Source organism: Oryzias latipes, chromosome 13 (assembly GCF_002234675.1).
Source record: "Oryzias latipes chromosome 13, ASM223467v1".
Lineage (NCBI taxonomy): Eukaryota > Metazoa > Chordata > Actinopteri > Beloniformes > Adrianichthyidae > Oryzias > Oryzias latipes.
In genome coordinates this window covers 18,632,592-18,643,893 of record NC_019871.2, presented here as the reverse complement: position 1 = coordinate 18,643,893, position 11,302 = coordinate 18,632,592, and the positions used below count along the sequence as shown (strand labels likewise).

General features: G+C 43.2%; 2 protein-coding genes across 3 annotated transcripts; one reads left to right on the top strand and one right to left on the bottom strand.

Annotated features, from left to right (window-relative positions):
• The first annotated feature begins 70 nt into the window (after window positions 1-70).
• Window positions 71-3,947, top strand: ap1s3 (adaptor related protein complex 1 sigma 3 subunit). 2 transcript variants are annotated; one of them, XM_011482660.3, is made up of 5 exons: window positions 71-204; window positions 859-1,037; window positions 2,793-2,901; window positions 3,445-3,582; window positions 3,666-3,947. In XM_011482660.3, exons 1-5 carry the CDS (start codon window positions 202-204, stop codon window positions 3,699-3,701), a joined length of 465 nt encoding a protein of 154 aa, XP_011480962.1. In that variant the 5' UTR covers window positions 71-201; the 3' UTR covers window positions 3,702-3,947. The 2 variants fall into 2 exon arrangements, with proteins under 2 accessions (XP_011480962.1, XP_011480961.1); XM_011482659.3 differs by lacking the exon at window positions 71-204 and having other exon boundaries at window positions 547-1,037.
• On the bottom strand, window positions 3,891-7,164 carry scg2 (secretogranin II). Its single transcript, XM_004075713.4, has 2 exons — window positions 7,038-7,164; window positions 3,891-6,045 (listed from the first exon to the last, which is right to left on the bottom strand). The coding sequence occupies exon 2, from the start codon at window positions 6,035-6,037 to the stop codon at window positions 4,223-4,225; it is 1,815 nt and encodes a 604-aa protein (XP_004075761.1). The 5' UTR covers window positions 6,038-6,045; window positions 7,038-7,164; the 3' UTR covers window positions 3,891-4,222.
• Between the last annotated feature and the right edge of the window lie 4,138 nt (window positions 7,165-11,302).

Below are 11,302 nucleotides of genomic sequence, written 5' to 3'. Positions count from 1 at the left end.
CAATCAGATCCTGAAGGAGTAACAGGGCGTGTACCTGTACTGAGAAGGTGTGCGCACGGACAGCCCTCTGGGAAGGTTTAATAATGTCTTGTAGCGCAGCATAAAACCTCTGACAGACAGATGGATTACAGCCTGACATACTTTCATTTTTAATTTGTTTTGTTTGTTTGTTTGTTTGTTCATTTTGCAGAGGCTGAAATAATGGTGAGTTATTTCACTGTGTTCATGTTCTGATGCCAGTCATTCACACTCAATGAGAGTCTCCTAATGGAGTAAATGCTATTTTGAAGTGACCTGGTTTAGTTTGTCTTTGGTCTGCATGAAGGTTATTCATTTACTCTGTTTCTCATAAATGTTTAGGGGGAGGGAGGGTCAGATATCCTGCATAAAACGAGTCCCATTCATTTATAATGTCTGAATGAAGTTATGGATCTGAGTGATCTCTTCACACCTTCTTAAGTATTAAACTGACAGTCTGGCTGAGAACATTTGTCTGATCAATACCCAGAAATAGATGTGTTTTTGTAGATTTTATCCTTTTCATCAGTAAACCTCATGTTAAAGTGTGGAAAGGATTTTGTTTTTCTGCTCTTTCTGCGTCTGTCCCTCTGCAGACCTCCACAGCTGCACCCTGGGCAAAGAGCTCTCCATGATTGCTCTTGCTCAACACAAGCTTTGTGTTTGCTCTTTTATTGCCCTCAGAGCTGATTTGCATGCTCTGCTCTGACTGCCAGTCTCCATCCACATTTGTTTTGTGGCTTTATGTCGCTGCAGCGGCTTTGACTCCATTTAGGGTCCATGGCCTCTGCAATAGATCAACCCTCGTCTTCTTTGATTCTTCTTTGTTTGTTCTTTCAGATCCACTTCCTGTTGCTGTTCAGTCGGCAGGGGAAGCTGCGGCTGCAGAAGTGGTTCACACCCCTATCAGAGCTAGAAAAGAAGAAGGTGATCCGGGACATGACTCTGATGGTGTTGGCCCGTCCACCACGCACCTCCAACTTCCTGCAGTGGAGGGACCTGAAGATTGTTTACAAGAGGTGGGTGAAGGCACCCCCCCACCCCCCCATGGGAAGTCTCACATGTGCTGACTGATACTGTTGTGGAGTGGGAAAATCCTGGTGAAGGTTTAAAGTCCTTGGTAGTAAATAGTATTCATCTTTATCTCACTTTTGTTCCTTAAATGTTCGTTTTACGATAAGAAAAGCGTAAACTCCAAACATCAGCAGGGAACAAGCTAACCATGACATGCATCAGTCAGCTGGAGTTTCGAAAGAAGACATTAGGACAGCAGTTTAACTTTTCCTCATATGGGAAAAAAGAAGTGAAACATCTTAAATACATTTCCTGCTCCTGGCATCACTATAGGGTGACGAGGAGCAACATGAATCAAAAACACTAACAGTAAACACAGGAAGGTGGCAGGGATTTTAGATTAAAAACACACATGCTTCACATAAACTGTGTTCACAAAAAGCTTTGGAAGTCTGAACTTAGTGCATCATTTGAGAAGTTGGAGGAAAACACGTGCGCTGGCATGAATGTTGTCTGCTTCACTAGTTAACCAGTGTTACAACAAAAAACATATAATGGGTCCTCATAAGCAAAAAATTGATAAGATAACTTCATACGGACGAACAACCTTTGTGGTTACTCTAGGTCGTAACCAACACTGTACGGCTTACAATGACTCAACAGCAGAAGAGGAAAAATGCTCCCCAAACATCTTAATTCCCTCTCTCATGCACCTCCCACCATTTCCCATAATCAGTCAATACTTGAACCCTATCAGGCCAAACCCCCAACAACAGGTTGAATGAGAGAACCCAACGCCTACAAGTCTCTCTGGCTGGTGTGTTCACTGAACTCCGGAACATAAAACATTAGCAGAACCCCAACAGCCACCTAGCCCAACTTAGACCGCTACAATTTATGCAAAGTAATAAAAAATATTGCAAAAACATTCAAAATTGACTAAAAACAAAACTACAAATCACAAATACTTTAAACATAATCAAAGAACTATGTGCACTCCACCATCCTCACAGCAAAAAGTCTCTGGGTCGTGCACGATGAAGCAGAAAATCAGCGAGAACCCTGTGCAGGGTCTCAGGACGTCCACCTGAATTCCTTGCCCCACCCCTCCCCCCTGATGGCCAGCAGGAGCTTCCATCCAGGTCACCTGCGCCATCTCTCAATCCCAATTGGTAAGGCCCTCCCCCAATCCCCCTCAGAGTTCCACACCAGGACTTTACAGTGTCCCTTAGCTCCTGCAATAAAGGCAAGTCAACAGGAAAATTGAGAAACATGTGCTCCAATGTCTCAGGGACAGTGTCACAGACAGGAAATGTCCTTCCATACTGTGCTTTGTTGGTCTGATGTAGCAAAGGATGGAGTATATTTTCATGTGCCGCATTCCAAAATCCATGCTCCACACCACATGTGGAGACAGATGCCCTTTCAAACTCCTCCAAATCTCTGAGGGATCCCTACCAGGAAGTCAGGGTGCCTTCATGAAAAGTTCCTGGGAAACCGACTTCCAGGACCAAAGAGAATGCAGCAAACACAAACTTTGGAGTTTACTAGGTTGTTGAGCTTACATACCAGAAGTCAAACCTGTTTTAGAGTAACTTCATCCACACGTTTCTAGTTCACACTGATGTTAACCAAAGACCCTTATGTCAGAACTGCGTTGATTTCACCACCTGCTGCGTGACTTTTAGGCTGACAGAAGTTCTGTTTTTATCATCCTGTAAGTGGTTAACTCAGGTGACCTTCACTTGCTTCCGTTGCAGGTATGCCAGCCTGTATTTCTGCACTGGCTTGGAAGAGAAGGACAACGAGCTGCTGGCTCTGGAAATGATCCACAGATATGTTGAACTGTTGGATAAATACTTTGGTAATGTAAGTAAAGCTCATTAGGATAAACCAAAATATGTTTTAATTTCATTTGCGTGTGCGCGTAAGGAAAAGCTGATTATTAAATCAATGTAATGTCAAGATTTATAATAATAGAGCTTTTTGTAGCTGGACATTTCAAATGTTCAAAATGTTCTTGCTTCCATTTATGTTCATCACTCTGTAGAGAGAAAGAAAGAAATAACAGGTTGTTCAAAATTTATCAGAGGATGTGAACATGTTTATTTGATATTAAAGACAGGAAGTGGAATCATTAGTGATTCGGGGTTTCACCTGTACCTTTTTGTTGGGTCTGTTTGCTCTCAAGGAGCTATAACTGTAACTTTGACTCCATCCCAACCCTTAGTTAACGTCACCTCCCTGTCCACCAGATGATCCTACTCTTTCACCCCTGAGGTGTTAGTTACGATAAAAAAGTGACAAACCTTCTCATCTCCAAAAACCAAAGTGTGAAAGGACAATTTTGGTTTTGAAATTGGATTCGTTTTTAATGTGTTGTTGGAGAAATGACAGCATCTTCTGCTTCAGGTTTGCGAGCTGGACATCATCTTTAACTTTGAGAAGGCTTATTTCATCCTGGATGAGTTTCTGATGGGCGGAGAGATCTTAGAAACCTCCAAGTTTGCTGTGGGTGGGTCTGTGGAGGAGGCCGACACCCTTCAAGAGGTACAGGAGCCGTGAAGAAGTCTTCAGCGGATGCAGGTTTTGTTGCGTCGCATTCGTTGCATTTACATCTGTTTGCTCCACAGACGATGGAGGAGTATATGAGCAAACCCGCCTACTGAGCTGAGAGAACATGACAACAAATCACGTTTCTGTCTTCATGAACTTCATCATCTGGACGCCGTGTGACTCAAAAATCATTTTCTTTAAAGTTTTAAAGCCCCCTCTACTCGCCCACACACAAACTAGCTTAATGAGGTGTGGGTGTGCGGATGATTAACTGGAGAAACACTAGACAGTAAGGAAAAAAATAACATCAATGCTTTATTCATCTCAGGTTTATCACATATTACCACATTTAAGAAAAATTACCAAAAACACAAATGAGTGTGAGCCTGGTGAGCCTGTCTGCGTGTGTGTGTGTGTGTGTGTGTGTGTGTCTGAGTCTGGTGGGACACATGAACAAGTCGTCAAGCAACAAATTTTTCACTTAGAGAAACTCCACGTGAATGTGGCAACACTCATTTCTGCTAATAAATACAAAGTTTTGTAAACCTACGGAATAATTAAAGTTGACTGGATGGTTTATTTCTCAAAATACTCTGTTTTTCCTCCATGTACATATGTATTTACACCACTTTGTTCATATTTCTTTGTCAGTTTTGTCAGTTTCTCCGGGCTTTGGGTTCAGGTAGCTCAGCAGTTTGGTCACGGCCTCATTCTCCAAACTTTGTGTGTCGTCACTCCTAACATCTTCAGACGGTGTTTGGTTTTTTTTCTCTGAGTCCACTATAGCTAGATATTCCGTCACTGCCTTTTCGAAGGCGTCTGTGGCGCTCTGTCCATCCTCTTCCCTCTTTTGGGCCACCTTGTTTCTAAATGCAGGTTTGGGATATTGTGCCAGCATCTGAGCGGCGAGATAAGCTGCCAGTTCGTTCTCATCCACTGAGTCATCGTAGTCGTCTCTGAAGGTGTAGGGAAGACGCCGCAGTGTGGGAGCGGATTCCCCCAAACGCCCAGCGGTCTGAGCGTGAAGTCGTGACAGGGAGCTGGTACGCTGTCTCTGCGTCCTGACTGGATCTGCCGCCTCCTCGCCTCCCAACCCCAGGATTCTAAGGATCTCCTGTTTCCTCAGTTCCTCTGCGGTCTTTCGTCCGTAAGGCAGCCGTCTGGTGGAGAATGTGGCAACAGGAAAATTCATCTTCTGTGGGGATTTCTGAGAAAACCGGCTTCCTGCTCTGTATAATTCATTGCTTTTACGCAACATGTCTTGATTCTTCTGATATCTAGTTTTAAGCAAGTTCATGAGGTCCTCAGGGGAGATCTGGTATTTTTGGGACATGGTAATAAGCCGGTAGATAACCCTTGGGTCTACATTATCTGGATACTGAGATACCCTTCTCTCAGCCCTCTGCTCTTCCTCTTCTACATCTCGCTTCTGCTTTTCTTCCTCTGTTTTTTCCAGGACTTTAAAAAGGTAGTAATCAACTAAATTAACAGCATCATCTGCATTATTAGACCTTTTCATTGGGGAGTTTTCTTCTTCTTCATCTTCATCTTCTTCTTCATCATTGTCATCAATATAATCAAGGCCTCGATCATGTCGGTCATCACTCTCTTCCTCGTCATCCTCTTCTTCTAGTGGACCCCACTGTGCAGGATCCATGTCGTTGTACTCGTCATCCCTCACATTGAAAACGTCTCCGTCCTCTTCTGTATCATCCTCCTCCTCCTCCTCATCCTCCCTCTTACGGATCCCCTTTGCAGCTGTCATCTTTTCCAGCTCGTCAAACACAGACTGCAGCGTGGCCAGGTTCTGAGGTGTGTACTTCTCCTCCACGTTTTCTTTGGTGCGTTTAAAGAGGCTCTCATACCGGGGCCCCTCCGCATCCCTGTCATCCTCACCTTCCTCCTCATCTTCAAACATTAAGGGCAGCTTCTTATGAAACCTGCGGCCATGTTGTTCTGGCTGCACAGAGCCTCTGTTTGTTCCTGGTCTCTCTGGGCTGAGCAGGGCTGGCTTGGAGGCCTTCTCCGTCTCCTGGAGTGTGCTGAGCACAGCCTGGAGCAGCTCTTCACTCTTATCCTGTCTTTGCTCTTCCTCCTGTTTCTCCTCATCTTCACTTTGAATGGGGTTAGAATGCAGTTTCAGCAGCAGTTGGAGCTTCTCCATGTCATCCATGTGGCTGACGTCTTGCCCTGAAGCTCGGGGGCTTTGCTGCGGGGAGTCCCCACCACTTCTCTGATGGAGACTCTCAATGTACTCCAAGGCTTTCAGCATGTCTGCATTAGGAGGTTGGAGGCCATTTCGTCTCAGGGAGTCTGACTCACTTCCCAGCATCCTGTGCTCTCTAAGCGAAGCCCCATAAACGCCAGCAGAAGCGAACACAAGAAGCAGGTTGGCTAAACAGACGAGGAAAGGCTTGCACATCGGAGAAGTCTGAGAGAGGGATGGCATTGTGATTCCTGCAAAAAAAGAGGAGGCATGTGTCAGCTGGAAATTACTTTGATGTGTCTCTAAAAAGCCACGGTCATGGTGATAACATCGCAAATAAAGATGGAGTTAAACCTGGACAGGCAGGTCTCAATTTCTGTTTGACCAAACTCCCAAGATTCTTTGGGGAAATGGTTTTGCATTAGTATTTAGCATCAATTAACAACAAGAATAGAAGAAAACTGCTCATTTTAAATGATGAACCCTGAAATTCTCTTGTAATAGACTAAAACCGGGAGTTTGTAGGTGGATGGAGCTCTGCCTGCATCTGTTTCCCTGCCTGTTGCTGCTGTCAGACCTTCAGACTGGGATCATCATCAGTGCTTTAATCCGCTCCTGTGCAAAATCGTATTACCCCTCAAAATGCGTCTGTGTGTGAGTCATGGCCACGTTGTCAAGGGAAACCAACCAGACTGAGGGTCCAGAGAAACATCCCATAATATGCAAAATCTGTTTTCTGTCTAATTATTGTTAATATTTTGCCACAAATAGATTTATCATTTTGGGGATTAGATAACATGTTTAAAAACGTAATATGATATTATTGATGTTTTTTAAGGGAAAATTTAACTTCAGTTTAAATAGTTGTTAGAAAATAAACTTTAGAAAAGAAAACATTGCATCAAATAAACGATAAAACTCTTAGTGTCAATTTTTTCATTTTTTTTCTTTTGTTCATCTGATTTTACTTAAACGCTGAAGCAAAACGGTTTTATTGTTTGACAGAAAAGTAGAGTAAAAATTGGCGATGAAACCTGATGAATTTTAAATGAGCTCGAGCCAAAGAGAACAAAGGATGACTGCGGGCAAAAACAACACAACGTCAACATCTGCGGCGGCGCATCAGGTTGGCAAACATCTAAAGTTCCTCCGAAGCAAACCCTTAGTTCCTTCGATGATGAGGAGGAACCCGGTCTGAACTGACGAAGCGCCTTTGAGCCTCAGAGAAAGACGGTAATCTTACCTTTCGTAATTATTTGGCGCGGAGGCTCGCGGGGAATCTGAGCATCTCTCTGCCTTGCGCGGTGACTGCCGTTTCAGCACCGAGGACAGCTCTTTGCTCCCTCAGAATAACCACCTGACTCGTGCGTCATGAGGTACGCAATAGACTCGCGCACGGGCCTTTGCCTGGCACGCGCTCGACGCACGCGAGCAGTTCACACGAATAAGCCAAACAAAACGAATGTCCGAAGTTTGTGCTGCAGAGGGCCGACACGCGCGCGCTCATTGCGCTTTCCGGGACAGGAGACATTTGTGCTGTTTCATCTAAAATTTTTTACATTTTTATTCATATAGATCAGAGTCAGGTCTGAACATCTGAAGGATGTTTTAGATCATATTAGTGAAGACTTCATGGCCATCATGACTGTTGCGTCCGCGACCGCGGAGGAACACTAATGGTTAAAGTCCGCCGATGACTCACGGACGGCGGCGGCCGGGACGGGCGGGGTGACAACAGGACTGTATGGGTGCGCGCGCATGACAAAAAGAGAATGACTTTCTCCGTCAGCAGGCGCGCTCTCGTCTCTATTTTTGGCACCCTATCAAATCCAGTCAAGTATTGATCTGTGTGTGCGGCGGCTCTTTCATTCATAAATCCTCCATCCTCAGTTGGAGAAGTCCTCCTCTGACCCGCTCGTTAAGTTCGTTTTTCTGTCACTAATGTTTTGCTTCAAGAAACTCAAATCTTGCCGTTCCTGCAGTGTTCCCATGAGCAGCATTTCTCTGAAGTGATCCTCTGAACATAATCTGCTTTCCCCCCTTTATTTACAGCCGGTTTTTGCTTGGAACAGGCGGCTGCGGCACAGGGCTCAAATGTCAGAGTCACAGCCAGGAAAAGGCGGGATTAAGAAAAAAGAATGTCTCAAAACATCAAAACTCAACATTAGAAACAAATCACACAAACGTGCTAGAAAACCAAACAACAAGGGGTTAAGGAAAATTATGTTTGTTTTTAAAAACTAATCCCCACATTAGAAAAACAATATGTAAATAAAGAAAATATTCATAAAAAACACAATCCACAGATTAATCAAGGAGATTTGGATTATTTGTTTGATTTTTTTGGTATGTTGGATCCTCACTAACAGCATGTGAATGTATAGTTCATTCTGGTTCTACAAAAATGCCCAAACACACAAGTAAATAAATCTATTATGTACTAAACATAATAATCTTGTTGATCATATTTGAAAGTTTTCCTCTTTTTTTAAAAACACACGTATTTAAATATTCAAATTTAATAGCAAAAATCTTAAATTTCCTATTTGACAAAAGCTCTTTGGTTAAGATAAAACAACAGTTTTTTGTTAAAATATTCTTAACCCAAACGGGTAAATTAAGATATATAACTCATATTATAATTTAAAACTTTGGATTTTCTTCACAGTTTATTGACACCCAAACAAAGGTACACACAATTTTCCAAAGGTTCTTATGACTTTTTGATGAAACAGGTATATCCTGGAGATTATTTATTAAATGTGGATCAGTTTGATTACAATTTATTTCATGTTAAAAATTAAACCAACACTTGAGATAAAACTATGAAGAAGTCTTGAGCTTTTCACACCTTTGAACTCTACAAATCTAAACATTGGACTCCTTCAATTTTACATTTTACTGTATTTTTTCCTAAATAGAAAAAAACTTAAAGGCAGAAACTGCTCCGATTTGTGGATAAAGCATATTTGTCAACAATTGCTTCACAAATCCGTAGGCGGAAATGACTATGGAATCCTCTCAGACTCATCAGGGGTTTTGGAGACTGTCCTGCTGCATCCACATCTTCATGTTGATGTTTCCTCTCCTTTATTGCAGGAGCAGCAGCAGCACGTTATAACTCATGACCCTAGATGCTTCTGCAGATGCAAAAGAGCAAATTTTCTGCTGGTGTTTGAGAATGAATGCAGCCGTCTGTGTAGTAACATACGTTTAGTGTAACACATTCCACACACACACACCCACACACAATGTGTCAGTGTTGTGCTGATGAAGCCGAGCTGTCGGGCTAATTGCCGGTGGTTGTGTTGGTGGGAGGGTTGCTGGTAAACAGAAGCCAATTACAGCTCGCTCTCATCCCTACTTCCACTGCCAGGCAACTGAAGACAGAAAGATTTCTTCAGGTCAAAGTTATCGTTTCCTCTGGTAATCAGCAGCTTTGCTTCACAGTACTGGAACTTTTTGACTTTTACCACAAGTTATAGTGGATTTAATTCTTCTGCTTTTCGCTTCATGACCTTTTAATCAAACTGTGGTGGGTGTACAGATTTGAAATAACTTCATTTTTTTTGGATTCTCTTCCCTTTCACACTTTGTGAAGCTCCTTCATGTTTCTCATTTCAACAACCGGCAGAGAAAAACGTGTTCCCCAGATACCAAAAGTGGCACTTTTGACATTTTGAGATGAATAAATAATGTTGTTTGTGGTATCGTGAGCCCAGCAAGGCACAAGTGAATCTTTTATCATAAGTGCTCGTTACACACCAGCTCTCATCTGATCGGAAAAAGCTGTCTCTTATTCCCTCGCCTCCGTGTATGTTTGTCCCCCAGCGACTGACCGGCTGCTTCCCATTCATCACCACCGGGCCTGACATCCAATAATGTGGCTCCTTAACTCCGCCTGTCAGGATCCTGGCAGGGAGGAGGCAGAGGGAGTGGTTGTGAATGGGCTTTGACGTCAGCGAGCTGTGTGTGTGTGTGTGTGTGTGTGTGTGTGTCTTTGTTTTACTGCAAGGAAATGGATGTTGAGGATGATGATCCAGTTTTGCTCTTTTGTGAAATTCGACAAAAAAAAAACGTTCAAAATAGAAAAGTGTTGCATTAACCACCTTTTTCTGAAACTGTGTATGCTGTGAACAAACCCTGTTCTGATGAAAGAAGGAGCACAAACAGCTTCAGATTGAGAGATTAATTCTCTGACAGCCATTAAAAAAACCCAGTGGGCTATTTTTTCTCACAAACATGTGACGGTTTCCCGCTGAACACAAAGAAAGGTGACGGAAGGTTCTTTCTGTCAGACCAAGATCAAAATGTCAAAGATAATCCTGCGAGACCTAATGAAACAAACAGAGCAAACAAAATACAAACAATTTGGCTTTTTGGTTAAATATTTAACAGAGATAGTGGCATTGAATGAGAAATACTGTCTCCCACAATCCATTGGAGCAGATACACTTACTGTTCAATTGTTCTATGGGAACCCCAACAGTTTAAAGCTTTTTCCTTGTCCAAAGATGAAAGATCAATAAAATAATTTCTGTCATTGAAAGTTAAGTCTATATTTAAGCATCCCTTTCGTTGCTTTTCAAGGACCAATGTGTCCGTTATTAGCCTTCACTGCTAATCCAGACACAATTATTGGAACTTCTTACTTGAGGCTCTTTAATAATGCAAACACAAAAGTGATTTCTCTGCAATTTTGTTTGTCTGGCTTCAATTCACAAGATGACTTTGAATAAAAGTGTACTGTTTACCTTTCAGTTAGATCTTCCACAGGCTCCTAAAGCAAACCAGAAATTTTTCCCCCGAAAAGCCAGAACAAATTTTCAGTCTGAATACACCCAAGCGGACCCTGATCTGGAACCAGAAACCCCTCTCAGATCCTTCTTTTGAGGTGGTCTCGGTTTGTGTTCAATCGGACTGAGCACCAGTCTCAGTTTCCTCAGTCTGAATAGACTCTGTGCTCAAAGCAGAACAACTGGACCAAAACCACCATAGCCAGGCATTATGGGATGTAAACACAGAAGTGGGGCTGCACGGTGGCGCAGTGGTTAGCGCTCTTACCTCACAGCAAGAAGGCCCCTGGTTCAAGTCCCGGCTGGGGGACATGAAAAATACATCAATGGGGGACCTTTCTGTGTGGAGTTTGCATGTTCTCCCCGTGCATGCATGGGTTCTCTCCGGGATCTCCGGCTTCCTCCCACTGTCCAAAAACATGCTTCATAGGTTAATTGGCAACTCTAAAGTGTCCATAGGTGTGAGTGTGAGAGTGCATGGGTGTGTGATTGTGGATGTTCTACCCTGTGACAGACTGGCGACCTGTCCAGGGCATCCCCTGCCTACGCCCAAGTAGCCGGGATAGGCTCCGGCAGCCCCGTGACCCCGAAAGGGACAAAGTGGTACAGAAAATGAATGAATGAATGAACACAGAAGTGGAGCAACAATGAGACATAGCAACTCATTGAAATTTGGTTGGATGAATGCAGGCTCATTACAACAACTTTTAAC

Excerpts from the sequence above, each read along its gene's own strand:
- scg2 (XM_004075713.4), bottom strand. The coding sequence starts at position 6,037 with ATGCCATCCCTCTCTCAGACTTCTCCGATGTGCAAGCCTTTCCTCGTC.
- ap1s3 (XM_011482659.3), top strand. The coding sequence starts at position 799 with ATGGCCTCTGCAATAGATCAACCCTCGTCTTCTTTGATTCTTCTTTGT. Across the intron at positions 1,038-2,792 it reads CTGAAGATTGTTTACAAGAG|GTATGCCAGCCTGTATTTCT; the intron begins GTGGGTGAAGGC and ends CTTCCGTTGCAG. Across the intron at positions 2,902-3,444 it reads TGGATAAATACTTTGGTAAT|GTTTGCGAGCTGGACATCAT; the intron begins GTAAGTAAAGCT and ends CTTCTGCTTCAG.